The sequence below is a fragment of the Apteryx mantelli genome, chromosome 19 (genome assembly GCF_036417845.1).
Source record: "Apteryx mantelli isolate bAptMan1 chromosome 19, bAptMan1.hap1, whole genome shotgun sequence".
Lineage (NCBI taxonomy): Eukaryota > Metazoa > Chordata > Aves > Apterygiformes > Apterygidae > Apteryx > Apteryx mantelli.
Genome location: NC_089996.1, coordinates 10598717 through 10614542, shown reverse-complemented (window position 1 = coordinate 10614542; position 15826 = coordinate 10598717). Strand labels below are relative to the sequence as shown.

Below are 15826 nucleotides of genomic sequence, written 5' to 3'. Positions count from 1 at the left end.
GATGCTTTACATACAGAAGAGATGCACACATAGGATGTGGAACAACAAGCTTTTCTAAAGCAGGCCTGCAGATATTACTAGATATCTTTTGAACAGCCCACCCAGGAGCCAGCAAACAGGTAGATGTTCTACTGCAATTGCACACGGAAATCTTACTCTTTCAAAGATGGCTTGAGCTCCTTTCCCCAGCTGAACGTCCCATTTGTTACAGTGATGGCATAGCCTGTACGACAAAAATGCAACAGGAGGGAAGGTAGGAGAAGTATTACACAGAGCAGCAAGACTCGGAGGCAGGCAGCTAGAGGAGTGTTTGTTCAGATGAGCCCGTGGGTGTTCCACGTACGCTGCAGTTCCCTTTTCTCCTGGCATGGGAAACATGGTCTCGTGATCGCATGGGGTCACAAGACAGGGCTCTCCAGCCTGAAAATAACCAGTTGTGACTTAAACTATAGACAGTGAGCTTGCAGGAGGTCAGGGAAGCTGTCCTGCTTCACCCTGCCCTGGCGGGACCCTGACAGCTCAGAGCAGCTCTCAGAAACCCCAGGCAACAGTTCACAGTTTCACTTGAGAAACCACATTTGGGTCAGTAAGAGACCACCAGCATGCTGCTGACTCTGCTGTCTCTGATTAGATCTGCCTCTGCACAGCTTTTTGCTTGCCACGCTAACAAGTTACAGATCCTCATGCTTTCTTCACCTCCTGGTGAAGCAGTGTGCAACAGTGATCGCACAACAGCCCCACAGCCATCCCTCCTTCTCCTCCGTCTATGGCATCACACACAAGACAGCTTTTGAACCACGGTATCTCTAAAATGCATTATATGAGAAAACACAATGAGTGTTTTAAGATCACCTGGTTTGCCCACCCATTTTGGGATACTGTGTTTCCAAAGCAAAAATAATAATAATAATAATAATAATAATAAAAAAACTCAAAATTTTCTTTATAATATGTCCCTAAGCATTTGTGCAGTGTAAAAGGCATGAGCAGATCTTCCTGACCCCAGTGAGAGTCAGCAGATGCACTGCAGCATTCAGTGCTCTTAACATCCAGTACATTGCAAATGCAAACACAGACCAAATAACTCAGTGCAAAGCTCAAAAATATAACCAGAAACTTCTGCCATTTCCACGTGGTCTAAATGACAGACACATACTTTTTAGGGAAGAAACTATGCTTTGCAATTTTGTTTTTTTTGAAGATTATTGTTGTCATTTTATTTATTTATTTATTTTTAGTAACCTAACCAGTTCAAAACAAATATAAGATATTAATCATAGTAGCATAGTTTAGAAAAATACTGATCTCTTTACCTGGTGCAATCGCTTTTGTTTCCACACAATTTGGATCAAGCTCATCATGACTCAGGAACTGCTGAATTCTCTTTAGGGAAACACTTGTCTAGGAGAAGAATGCAGCATTATTCTATCATTCTTTTAATAGGGACTTAATGCTCTTACTACTGAAAAGGAAAGCAGGCAGGATGGCTTAAGCTTTCACCCCATGGGCTTCCTGAACAGTGACTCATTCTTTCCCTGCAGTCAGCCTTAGGCTGAAATTCAAGCTGTTAGCTGGGAAATTTAGTAGATCAAGGTAAGTTCATCTAAGTGAAGCAAAATTCACATGTGTGAAATGCCACACAAACACACTTTTTCAGAAGATGTCTGGCTTTCTAATACAGCACAGCATTAGTGAAAGTATATGAGAAAGAAAACCAGCTAACAGGCAGATGCACAGGATCTCTGCATTTTAGAAACTGAAGAGACATCTGAGGTTCTTTTGTGTTCGAAGCAACGTATGCGCTTCCTTACCTGTGCAATGTTGCTAATGACTTGTGGAAGCATGTTGAGGGGAAACCTTAAGATATTAAACAAGGAGACGGAGACAAAAGCCTTTTCTGCATCCAGGATATTCTTCTCATCCACGGAGACATATACAGCAAAGGTCGTCAATGCTACCTGAAAGCCAGAAAGTGAGTTTACCACGAGATGTATGTAATATTTTGACATTTTAAAAGCAGTCTAGTATGGGTGATGGGTATATTTAAAATAAGACTATCAACAGTATCCAGAACTGGGCAAATTGACTGCTGTTTCTGACCTTTTCAACATGCTTTAAGAATGACGAGCTGTATGAACAAGTTGATACAAAAAGAAGTATGCAGAATAGCATAATTTTCTGATTACTAATGGCTACATTTATTTGAACTCGGAGATTAAAATGGTGAACTACAGAACTTTGGTAAATAGAAGTGAGAAGCAGTTATCTAGCTGGGGTTTAGCATTTCCAACTCCACCCAACCAAATTTCCCCATTGTAAAAGGGCAGGCTAAGCAAACAAAACTCATTGACCAGTAAGAAAGGGAATAAAACCCAAGTTATTTGCTGATTCATTGTCTGCCAGGGACACCATGGAGATACCATCCTAGTTAGTGCATTACTGGGGAGCAGGCATGGAATGTGCATTTAAGCTAAACTTGAAGGAAATGGGAAAGAAGCCGAATCTTGAGAGGGTTTAGAACATTCCTGCAGGGTTAGGCCTTAGATTTCAAGCAGAGTTGGCGGGGAATACTTTTGATCCACACCAAAACTCTTAACGCAAAAGGCATCACAGTTCAATAAAGTGGAAAACAGGGAAAGAGAAAATTGAGGAAAAACCTTTTCAGAATTGTCAATGTGTCATTTGGGCTTTATTTTTGACATTAAAAAAAATTTTTTTTTTAGGTTGTAGAGCAATTTAACAACTCCCCTCTACCTGCTAAAGCAAACAAAGTGCTGTAATAAGAACAGTAGAAGTGAGGACTTAAGACAGACACTGTTTTGACTGACTCAGTTCAAATTTTCTGGAGAGGACTGCTATTCACAAATATCTCTGAGGTTTCAAATTCTAGTCTCAATTTGTTATGGGAAATACTTTGAAGTAGTTGGAAATTCTCCTGGGATAGCTATACCCAGCTTCAACTGGAAGGCTTTATCAAGAAATACTTTGATACTGGTTAACAAAAGGGCTCTAGAGAACAGGGAACATTGCTTCCAAGTGTATGAATATATATATTTTTAAGTATTTACATTTTATTCCTATGTACATTTAGCAAGTAGAAAGTCTGTTTAAGAACTTCACGTTTATCCTTCAAGAATGCACTTGTAAAGTTTAGAAAGCAATACAAATTCAATTTACCAGGAACGGTGCGCTGACCCATGCAAAGGTGGACAACGAGTTGAGATAGGCGGATTTTTTCAGAACCCAGAGCTCATTCTTTCGTATCTCCAACACTTTCTCTGAAAACGATGGTTCCCAGGCATACAGCTTCAGTACCTTTATGCCACTCAGAATCTCATTCATTAACTTAATGCGAGAGTCTTTGTGCCGCATTTGTTCCACCTAGATTATTGGTAAACACAGGAGACAGTGTGTCACACGGATGATGAGAACAGAGGTTTAGACAGGTTGTCTCACAGCTGTGATGGTCCTTGGGCTATTTCTAAAGAGGATGCAAAAGGTAATTAAGGAAAGCTAGCCTATTATCAGTAAGTTACTGTGCAAGTCTGTACCTGCAAAGAAACCAGATGGCTGAAAAGCAGTATAGAAAAGCTTTCTTACTCAGCTTCAATATTAGGGGTTACATTTTCAAAACCAGCTTTAAGAAAGATGCAGGCACTTCAGAAAAATACAACCCTACTTCTTCCTTTGATTTCTTCAGATTTTTTTCCCCCAATTTGTATAGCTGTATTTCTTATGGCATCCCTTGAAAATTGTGGTAACTTTTAGTTTATTTTTCTTCTATACACTAGAATACAGTGTCTCATTCAGTTACTTCAAAAATCAAATCCCTGTTCAGTAGTATAGAGAAAATGAAAAATTGCATTCACGCACACAGGCACACCAAGTTATGCAGCTCTGTCCATCTTATAATGGGCAAGGGAGAAAAGGAATGTTAATACTAACATGCCAGCATCCAATTGATTTAATGGGAAGTCTTTATGTCTCAACTTTTTAAGGCATGTAATAATACCATCCTGTTACTAAGGCTGTGCTTAAGTGTCATCATCCAACTCTTTTCCTTTTTATATCAGTGGCTTGATTTTTTTAAACCTTCCAAACAGTCACTGATGGGTTGCATCAATATCTTGTTACACTGCACAAGCCACTTAGATTTTTCTAGCACAAAGCCAGAGGGCACTATTATATTGGTTTTTCAGCCTTCCTTGACTAGAGATGACTAAGACTGAAAGGAAAAAAAAAAAAAAAAAAAGGAATAAAGGACTCTCTTCCTTAAGATAATAATTCAGATTTAGGCCAAGTTGGTAGCAATGAAAGTCAACATATTCCATCGGTCATTAACATAAGAAACAAGCTGCCAGGTATCAGTTCCCATCTCTGAAAACAGTCATTTGTAGCTCAAGAAACAGCGCATCTGCCCTTTTTCTAGACACTCCTGGAAGAAGCGACCAGGTAAAGGGATATGGAGGCAAAGAAACTTCTTGCTAATCTCAGAAGCTGCTCCAGCAGCATGAGCACCGACTCTAAACCACACCTTTCCCTTTAAAGGGTGTTCAGTTCACCAGAGAACAAATATTTGAGAGGATACATATATTAAAGATTTTAGTACAATCTTACTCATAAATCCATCAGTGCATATTGCACCTTATCAAAGGCCAAGAGAACCATGGTGTCTTCATTTTTCATTGCACAACCACCAATTCAGATAATACCACCTTGTCAGCTGGTATCTTACCTGGAATGCCCTGGTTTTCATTGCTATTGCAGCATTAAATGGGATAAGTAAAACCATCACAGCAACTCCTGCCAACACAGAAGGCCCTAAAGTCTTGAGTGGAAAAAGGAAAAGAGAAGGGGGAAACAAAAAAAAGGAAAAAAAAAGAAAAAGGTAAGTTGTTATCTGAATGCTGCAATTCTCCTGTGATGAGCACTAAAACCACAGCAGGCTACAGCAACAGAAACTCACTGGCTCACTAATGAGTATTTTACAAAGACAAGCTGAACATCTCCCAGTGAAGTAGTCTGATCCTACAGAACTGCTATATAATAAGCAGACAGAAAAACATGACGGCATCCAGCTTGAATTATTACACTGGTATCGGTGATGGCAAAGCGCTTTGTGATTCAGCTGTTAAGTGGTTCCCGGGGGAGGGGAAAGTAAGCTTAAACTAATGCAGATATAGAACTATTGAGTAAATGCAGAAAGGGAACAGATTAGTTGCAGAGAGGGATTTTCCATTGACTTCTCTCTGACCTAAGGAACTGCAATTACTCAACAACTAACCCAGCATCCTCAGTGTGGGTAGAAGCAAAAAAACCCAACAACAACAACAACAAAACAGGTAGCTACTAGAGTTCGGCTTATCAGCAGGGCAGTAACTCACAAAGCGGCTGTAACTTAATGGCTCGAGTGTTATGTTTGGTGCTACTGTACAACACAGTAAAACAGATTAGTTGCATAGAAACATTTTAAAGATGAACGTCAGTGCTCAAACTGAACTCGCAATAAACCAGAAACAACTTCATTGAAGTAAAGGAAAGGATATGTTTATTCCAGGTGAGACTTGCTCCATGCTGACTTGCGCAAAATTTCTTTATATGGCATAATGTAATCTTTAAAAAATGCTTACATTTCCTTTGCCTAGATTATTATTTTTTACAATTTCTTTCAAGCTCTCATTTGTATCAACAACTGGGAAAACTGTAATGAATCCAAGACTGTGCCTATCAAAGTATGGTAGGGACAAAGGAGGCATAAATGCTATTTTCTCCTTCAAATGTCATCTCTTGACTGCTAGCTGGACAAAATAATTACGAAATTAATTGATTTTGTACAATGGTACAAGCTATTTTATCACAAGACAGAACAGTAAATTTCTAAAAAAGTAGTGGTGGGTCAAATAAACAAAAAAGTAACAAGCTCGCACATCACTTAGACAAACTCTGAAAAATGTGACAATGTCTGTACCTGCCAGAGGAAGTATAAAGCTAGAAATATCTGGAGTGGTGCAGACCACAACATGTTCAGGAAGGTCATCAGATCCATGAAACGCTGGGCATCCACTGACATCAAGTTGACAATTTCTCCAACAGTAGACGAGCGCTTTGCTGAGTTTGTGATGACTAAGGACTAAGAAATAAGAGAGAGTTTGGAGATTCACAAACTTGGCACATATAAAGAAAAATAGAGAAGAAATTCACAAGTTCTAGGAAAACAAGATACTCCAGGAACGTGCTTCACCCATGAGAGCAGAATAACACACACCTACAGTAATCCTTAAACCCCAAAGAACAAGACCTTTTGAAATGGTTTGCTTCTGAGCACCTCTGCCTTGAGCAGGATGCAGCATTTGTTTCTGAAGAAAACCCATTTTTCTCTCATCAGCTCTTAGCACAAACACTCTGTATTCACCTGGATCCCTTTATTTTGAATATTTAAATTAAACCAATATTTGCCTGTGATATGTCTGGTGACCAACCAGTACATCCACACTGAGTTCCTGATTTCTAGAAAATTCTGCGAAGTGTAATAGAGGTACTTTAAAAAACTCATTAAAAATTCATCTTTTGTTTTCCAGGAGGCTATTCTTCTCCAATATGCCTGCTGTTCCCTGAATATGTAAGGACTAAGGCCACTTGCTTGGCTATAGACTGGTGTTCTGGCCCATGAAGTGCTTCCCCTCTTACCTTTCTGTATATCATTCCAGTGATCCCAGTTCTCAGCCTCATCCCAGTAACAAAGCAGTACTGGAAATGCTGGTGAAGTATGAGAGTCTGCAGCACAGCACAGGTAAACATCAAAGCCGCAATCAAAAATCCCCACCATGCTGGGGCATCTTTGTTCTTAATGAAGTTGATTAATACGCTGTTTTTCAGAAGATTAGGGGAGAAAAGGGAAAAAGAAACAAAAATAAAAAACCATGCAGCAAGTTTGATGGGACATAACGCAGCTTTCCTCAGCCATGGCATTGTGCCACATCCTCTAACCATAAATAGCAAACAGCTCTCCAGGATGCAAGCCGAGTTATGACTTTAGGCAAACGACATTGCAAAGATACAACATCTTAGGCTTTCCCAGCAAAAAAGTCCATTTGCAAATGAGCTCATAGAAAACGAAATATGACAAGAAACTCTGCGTTTCCCCTGAGGTCAGCCTTCAAATGCATGGCTCACTGTCTGGGCTCTGTCAGGCAGCCCTCCCAGGGCAAGAGGTGAATGATGGGACACACTAGGTGCAGTAAAGCAGGTGAAACCAGCTCCCTATCCAAGATCTCCTCAAGCAGCCTTAGTGCTTCTTCTGCCTGGGGTGCCTTCCCACAAAGAAGCAGGACTAAAAGTCCTAGAAGAGACAAAAGTGTGGGGATCATGCAGACTCCTTTATGGATCAGGCTGAACAACTGGTCCTCCTGGAGATAGAAGGTACCAAAGGCTTTTCTTATACAGGGATAATTTGAGGACATACCACTTTTGTCAAGATCTTGCTTTTATTTATAACCATTATTTTCTTTCAGATGGAGGTTTATTACAACCATGCCACACACATTCTCATCTCTATGCATGACTGAGAATGCATCAGCTAAGCTAAAGACTCCAAAATCTATCCCAGATGACAGCTGCACAGCCAAAGTACCACGTACTTGAGCATCACGCTTCATTTGTATATCGAGTCACGCTACAGCTGCCATCACCCACACAGGTGGGCATCAGATGTACAGAGACAACTGAATCTAGCAAGCAGTGCTCTGCTCTGATTTCATAAATGATCCTTTACAACTGGGGAAAGATTGCTTTGGACTACTACGAGGAGCAATAGGTAATTTGTAATCCAAAGCTGTCTGTTGGTGATGGGTGATTTATGAGTCTTTCATTTAAATGAAGCCTGCTCAATTTACAGCTTACTCCACAATAAAGAATGCCTGTCTTATAGCATTTCAGTGGAAGGCAGAGGGACTTACACATGCAGCACTGTGAGGGAAACTAGTTATACATTTAAAAAATAAATAAATTCTCCTTGCCAAAGCCAAGCCTCCATAGGGATCACACATAGAGACTACTCACACTGTAAACCAACCTTAACAGCTGAGGGTTGACGAAAGAAAGTAGGTCTTGTATCAGCTTGAAGAAGGAGCCAATTAAGAAGTATGGCCCGAAGGTCCTCAACAATGCTTTGAGAAAGGAGGGCTTTCTACTGTGCTTCTTGTCTCTAATCAGAACTTCTGCTTCCTCTGGGCCATCACCAACATGGTTCAGCACATGGTTAGATTTCTTCATATATGTCACATCTTCTTTCCTAGGAGAATGAACCAAGCAATTAGATACAACTGACAAGGAGAATGTCACTGCCTTATGTGTAGGGCACCGCAGTAACACCCAAAAACCCAGCTCTTCTCTTTGCTCTGCTACTGACCAACAGCAAGACTTTGGACAAGATCTAGATGGACTCAGGGATAGGCCACTCTTGTGTGATAAGTCTTGTTTCCTTTTCTTTTTTTTTACTTCACCCAAAATGATGAGGTGCATCCCCATAGCCCAGAAAACCAATAGCCTGGGGATGAGTGCATGGCCTAAAGGAGTAGGGGATGAAGGCTTGACTCCTTTTGGCAGAGCACAGACTTGAACTTGAATCTCCAATTTCCCCAGAAGGAATCCTCTACCATTTGCTATTTACATACCACAGAAGGCACCGTCACCTAGTCCTTCTGAGACTGTATTTGTTGTTCAGTTAGCAGCTGTACTAGACTTTAGCCTTATCTGATAGCATAGCTGCTTTCAGAGCAGAAGTCTGAGTCCCTCAGGGGAGACAGGCATTGAAACACCTACCTTCTGGCTCCCGACTGGGCTAAGATAGGAGGTAGGCACAGCCCTCAAAAGCTAGAGCTTTGCATTCCTGGGGACTTGAAAGAGTACACCCATAACACCACCAAAGCTGAACCATCTCTGAGATCTGGGCAGCAGATGACTGAGGTTCTGCCAGGGTAGCAACTTTGGGTTTAGGTGCCTAAATTGTACTCAAATCAGAATTTAAGAAGCTAAATCCTGTCTGGCTGCAGCCCTCCTTACTTTATGCTTCTGCTTCTCCACCTGCAAAATAAGTCAATGAAAATGACATTTTCTGTAAAGCTCTTTGAGACTGACTGATAAAAAATGCCCCCAGCAAGTACACGCTACTCTCCAGGGCTCTCGATGGGTTTTCTAGAAGGACCTCTTGGGTTTACGTGTCTGACTTCTGTTGCTTTTAAATAAAGAGCGGATGCTCTGAGAAATTATTTCCTCCATGAATCCCTCTAGAAGAGCAGCCTGGCAGCTTTTCTATCAGCAAGCACTGATTCACTAGTGATTCTTTGGGGCTATGGGACCTATAGAATAATCCCCTGAACATCAGCCAGGAAGGCAAAGTACAGAGGGGGCAGGGAGAAGGAAATTGGAGTCTGGGACACATAAGCCTTATAAGAAAGGACAGATGGAAAAGAGACCCTAGGAACAGTGAAGACTTACAAGTTATTTTTCCAGTGCCGTCTTATAAGTAATACCAAGTAGGGTTGGATTTATGATTCTTCATAAAGACTGTGCAGACTCTTTGGAGCTGGCTGGCTGCGGAGGCCAATAACTCCAACAGCCTACGGGTATTCAAAACGATCACTGTGGTAAACCATCCACAGGTAGAAACTTGTTCACATCCTCTCCCAGGAAGGCATGTGAAAAACCCCAGTTTCTTTGCAGTAAAGATTGGGGGCTGGGGGAAAAGAACCTAAACCAGACAAAAATTGTTTCAGACGAGAACAAACAACATTGCCTTTGTCCTTCCAGATCACACCTGGCCAGTTTATGAGCAAAGCTTCATTTTCTGGCTACCACACTGTTAAACTCAGTGAAGGATTTGAAGCAACAAGATGACTTGCCCCTGGCTTTGTGCTATTAAAAATGTTTATTACTGAGCTAACAGCAGTGCAATAGCGCTCTCGCAGCAAAATCCCAAAGGGAGAAAATACATTTCTAGTGTTTACTATGGGTCGCTGGGTGAGGTCAGGATTTCATCAGTGTGCAAGATTCGTGACACCCAGTTTTCTCTCAAAGCAAAAAGCGTGTACCTGTTTCCATTATTTATAGCAAGGCAGATAATAAACACTGATTAACTCAGGGGAAAACACACAGCTTCCTCACTGGTGACGACAAGGCTGCGTCTTTAATTCGTTTTCATTAGCAAAGGTCTAAAAATCCGAAGCTAGCTAAAGACAGGGTGAAATAGATGCCAGCTCTCTCTCTCTCTCTCTCTCTCTCTCTCTCTCTCGCATCAGCCGGCACCATTCTAGCTTTCACAGAAGCAGCAACACACTTTTATCAGTAAAGTGAGCGAGCAGGGACTTCACCCATACGGTCAAAGAGACCAGAAGCACAGGAGAAAATATGATTTGCATGCTCTTTATTATTATTATTTTCAACGCTCTGTCTTAAATCCACATTGCTCCTTCTGTAATTCCTTCATAGCTAATGAATTCTTAGCAATTATTGAACAGTAATTCACAAGAATGCTTTGAGGGAGAGCAGTGAAGCAAAATGCAAAAATTCTGTAGGTTTAGGAACAAGAATGTGTTATGCATTACAAAGAAATATGTCTGAAGCTTTAGCAATGCCAGAATTGCAAATTAGTAATTTTTAAATCAGTCACCACTGTGTACACTGGGGGTGTTTTCTGTGTCACTTTCCACACATGTACAGCTTGACACAGCAATTTTAAGATAGTGTCATTAAAGCTTGCTCAGAGCATATCAGATCAACAGAAGTGGGGGGGGGGGGGGGGAAGGAAAAAAAAAAGGCATTTACAATGGCTCCCAAGCAACTATCACTAGTGTTATTTGACACAAAGTAATTGAAAGCACCTACTGATGATGGTAGAATAAGCAGAACCACCCAGTATTAAATGCTTTTAAAGCTACATGAAACCCTACATGCAGCTTGAACATGAAGCTACATGCAATTTGCAGCACAGCAATTTGCTTTGTTTTTGCTCCCCCCCCACCCCCCGCCACCAATCATTAATACAGTCACCACAGAGTTTTACCTGAGTCTAATACAAGCCAGAATTCATGCTTAATTCATTGCCAGTGGGCCCCAGCCTGTATGAATGATTTCCAAAATGCAATGAAGCCCATGACAAAACCCCAGGCGTGGTTTCTGGTTTCCTAGCAAAGGTTTTGCTGGACCCCAGACACTTCTGCACAATGGCTGTGCCATTATTATATAAATGCCACAGGGAGTAAGATTAATGTCTATGCACCAAAAGACAAGAACCCAGACAATGCATGTTATTCCACCCCACAAAAATGGAGACATTATGAAAACATAAAGAAAAACCCAAAGCAAAACCACAACACACACACACACACACAAAGCTAGTGGACAAGCTGCTGGTGTTAGTATTGGAAAACTTTCAAATTTTAGCTGCAAAGTGGAACTCACTCCACATTTAGCCTTGCCAAAACATTACAACTCTCTCCTAGTAGTATCAAATAATAGGGTCTTTCCAATTTGGCAAGGATACGTGCAGAAGAGAACAGAGGAAAGCCTCCACATGGAGAAGAAATTTCTCCACAATGAAAGGAAATGGAAGTGCAAGCCTCCTCCTTATTGACATTTCTCACTTGAAACACACCATTAGTGCATCTATTTGTTTGGAAACCGTTTGGACACTCCCCAGTGGGAGGAGGAAATGCAGTTGCACAATAGATACTTTTTAAGATTAGATTAGGACAGAACGTGCAATCAAAAGGATATCCTCTCCGGCACGCTAACTATATGCAAATTCTGACCCTGATCCCAGATCCCATTGGAGACTATGGGAATTTTGCTGCTAAGTTCCCAGGCAACAGGAGTAAGATCTCAGCTCTTAAACTTGGATGATCTTAAGAAATTCCCCCCCCACACACATGTTGGTGGTAGTTTCATATCCTTATTGCGAGGAAGTGAAGAGTTGCTCAATGCTAAGAACCTTACGGCTAAAATTAGCGTTAGGCCAAAACCTCATGATGGGGATGATCAGGAATTCCTTCTGATTTCTTATGGTGCCTAAAAGCTGTGTTTGAACATGCCCAGCAGGGATGCAATTACGGTGTTCGACATTTACCCGCCCAGTGATGAAAGCTGTTCGTTTTCCCCAATCCAACTCATTCCCTTCTGCTTCCACATCTTTAGCCCTTCTCCATAATGGCAAAAGGCACTAGCTGCCCACACAGACAAGCCTTCGGCACCTAGCTAAAAGCATGTAGGTGGTACACAAGACCCAGGGGGCTCCCGCTTGCCTCTGCCTAGACATATTAAAGTAAGCAAATCTGACTGTTAATATTAACGAAAAACAGATGGGTTAAAGAGGTTGGTGCCATTTTTAGCTGGCTCATTTTCAGGGAAGAACAGCTCATTAGTGTTGAAACGACTCGGAGATCAAGCACCATTTGCTGCATGTTCACACACTTACTGTTTCCACTCTGCTTTTTCTCTGTCCCACTCCTTACTCAGTTGCTGTACAATAATTTTTGAAGTGTCATCTTCATTCAGAGACCATAAATCTTTATCTTCAAGGGGCCTCTTGTAACCAAGAATTGCCATGCTGCATATGGAAAAAAACCAGCACAACTCAGTTTGGCTAATAGCACTTAAGGCACTACTAGTAACTCTGGGACTATTTAGCTAACAAAAGCAAGAAGATACATCTCTACAGAAAGAACAATAATTACATCTCCATTTCTCTTTGTTCCTTATCTTCAATTTCGGAATTAAGGAAAGGATGCCATGTAGTTTAGATTGCATACATTTTACTGAAAACATCACTTAAGAAAAAAGGACAATAAGTGTTTGAATAAAACTGTGCTGTTACATGAAAACAGTGAGGTGTTTAGAAGTGAAAACAACTAAGCCTATCTGAACTAACTGTCAGAGCTGAATGAAATACAAAAGTGAAGCTCACAGAAGTTAAAGGAAAATCAGATTTCTCTCCCCAAATAAATGAAAAGTATCATTGAAATGAAAACTATTCCTCAACCGGAAATGAAATTTTGTCAAGGGACACAAATACCTAGTTGCCATTAATCTCTACATGGAAACTGAACATTCAAAATCACTGGAGTTTAGGAAGATCTCACTCTCTCACTGCAAAGAGCTTTATGGGGTTATTATCATGGTAATAAAGTTACATGGATGGAAGAATGAAGATCTCAAAACCCTCAACAATTATGGAAAAAAATGGGTCTTAACATGACCTTTCACAGCCATCCCACTTCTTTAGCACGGAGTGAAAGAAACCCCAATCTCAAGTTTGCACCTTTAATACACATACTGTACAACAGCAGTGTCAGTTGGTAGTAACCACTTGCCCAAATGATCCAATTCACTTTCCCTCTTGCACAGAAAAGCTCTTTATAAAAAGCATTCACCCAAAAACCTCAACAGGAAACAAAATGCATCCTCGGGTGGGTGAAAGGTTGCCAATATTAATCTCGTTGTGCAACACGCTCTTACATCATGTTTCAGGTTACATTCCAGCCCACGGTAAGCACCACCAGACTGCATATCCTGTTGGTCCTGCCACGGTTGTTGCCACTACTTTTCTGAGAGGTAGTTTGGATGGTATGAGTGCTCTGAAAGCTGCTTGTAAAAATGCAACTGCTAAAAGTGCTGACACCCCTGTGGGTGAAAGATCCAGCATCGACTACCTGCAGGGAAAAGACTCCGTGTCCTGGGTAATCCTGCACAACACATACCCCAAGTAGAGTTTGGGGCTGTCAGCTGCCCAACAGCTTGAAAAGGGAAGCTCACCTGGTAAACCACCAAAACGTCAATCTGGAGAGAAAGCCTGAAGTTAACTCTGGACATGGATTCTATGGTAAAAATAGAAAAAAATATGTATTATTTGGAGCAAGACATTTACTATTACTTTAATAAGAACACAGTCTACTTTGATCAGTATTGGTATACTGAGAGTAATGTATGCGTCTATGTCCTAACAGCACATAAAATTTCTTTCCTTCATTTCCTATCTCATACAGAACTCTCTTTATTCTTTAACAATTGCTGCACATATTGCCTTTAAATCATACTTACATAAAGTGAAATGTCATTCTAAAGTTTCTGAAATGTTCATTTAAGAAATGAACTCGACTTCTCTCTCAGCTCAGTTCAAACATAAATTCAATTATAAAGATCATTTTATGAACTGGAGAAATTTAAATTGTGGCACCACTGATATCTTCTGTTATTAATGTTTTTCCATATCTATTCTCAATATATATAGAATGGTTTATTGAGTCAACCCTGACAGACTTTAGCCAATTCTAAGTGAATGTTAAGCAAGTAGAAGGCCACCTCCTCCAAAAACCCCTGTTGGAATAATTAATACTACACTTTAATTTTCATAAATGCAATTTAAATTGCTGTGAAGCAGCAAGTAGGAGAGTTGCTTTTAATACACAGCTTTCAGTCATTACTGATGGCACGTATAATGCAAAAAGGCTCCAGATCCAAATATTAATCCCCATACCCCAGTGTTTCTTAATGGGGTCACTGTCACAGCTGCAGTCTCAGTGACAGTCCAAAGCTAGTTTCACTGCTGAGTATTCTCAGTGGAGCTCTCAAAACATGACAAGTCTGTAAAATGCAAATAAAGTAAAGTAAAAATACTTACAGGATCTGTATTAACAGGAGAAAAAAATGGAGGCTTTTCTTTAAAACATGAAAGGATCAACTCAATGATTATCAAGGCAAAGTAGATGTAAAACGTGGTAAACCTGAACCTGTCATTTACCTGGCCCTGGGGGTGGGGAGAGAAAAAACAAAACAAAACAAACACACAGAGTAAATGGCTGTTTTCATCACTCCTTTTTTTTTTTTTTCTTCCTCTACACCCTGATGTTTCCAGCTTCCTTTTGGCAATTCCTTTCTCCCTCTACAGTTCAATACTGCAGAGTAGCTCCTAGCAGGAATTACCTTACAAATGTAGGCACATACTCAATAAAGTGCCTAAGAACACGCTCATCTCCAAGCTTTTGATTAACTCCTGTCGACATCAAAGTGCTTATGCATCTTTGCTGCACACAGACACCCTCTGGAATCAGGGCTACATGACATCCTTTCAAATCACCTCCAGGGGTTCTTGCAAGATCATGTCTTTAGCATAGGAATTGTCAGCCCGGATCAGAGAACATCCATTTGGTTTAGTATCTTTTGTCACTGACAGCAGTCAGCGTGAAATGCTTCCAGAAGAAGCTGCAAGAAAACATTGCAGTGAATAACTACAGTACAACCTGCTCTAGGGAGATTTCCTTTCCTGCTCATCTAAGTCTGTGGTTGACTTAAAGCTTCTTGCTGTGAAGAGTATGTCCCTTATACAGTTCTTTTATACCCTAATGTATTTGTGAGTGCTCTCATCGGTGACATAAAATGTTTAATCCTTAAGAGCAGGAGAAAGAGAGTATTTGGTCCTTGGAAGCTGCAAGAGCAAAAGCAGCATTGCCCACACCCATTCTAAGGCTCTGTGCCCGTAATTTTAAGTTGCTTTAGGATTCAATCACTGATAGCTTAATATTGGTACTTATTCTTTGGTAGTGTACTTTAAATTGACATCAAATTGTGTACAAGACAATCTTATCATGATTGCAGCTATTTTCTGAAGGAGCACAGCACAGACTGTCATTTAGGGTTTAATTCAGGCTCTGCTGGAACCTTTATAACAGCCTGGCATAGCAAGATCCATGGTAAAAGGATAATGCTGCTAATAGTTATAAAAAAAATAGAAAAGAAATCACCAGACAGAATCAACACTGATTTCACTGATGCGAAG

The 15826-nt window shown here is 40.7% G+C and overlaps 1 protein-coding gene across 1 annotated transcript in view; it reads right to left on the bottom strand.

Annotated features, from left to right (window-relative positions):
• ABCC3 (ATP binding cassette subfamily C member 3) overlaps nt 1-15826 on the bottom strand; it is a 39071-nt gene that overhangs the window by 14927 nt on the left and 8318 nt on the right. The window contains exons 6-16 of the mRNA XM_067308632.1: nt 14672-14797; nt 13807-13868; nt 12470-12601; nt 8072-8290; nt 6688-6865; nt 5969-6130; nt 4736-4828; nt 3178-3381; nt 1812-1958; nt 1314-1401; nt 157-223 (exon numbers count right to left, since the gene is read on the bottom strand). Coding sequence (XP_067164733.1) covers nt 157-223; nt 1314-1401; nt 1812-1958; nt 3178-3381; nt 4736-4828; nt 5969-6130; nt 6688-6865; nt 8072-8290; nt 12470-12601; nt 13807-13868; nt 14672-14797 — 1478 coding nt within the window. The remainder of the gene's footprint in view (nt 1-156; nt 224-1313; nt 1402-1811; nt 1959-3177; nt 3382-4735; nt 4829-5968; nt 6131-6687; nt 6866-8071; nt 8291-12469; nt 12602-13806; nt 13869-14671; nt 14798-15826) is intronic.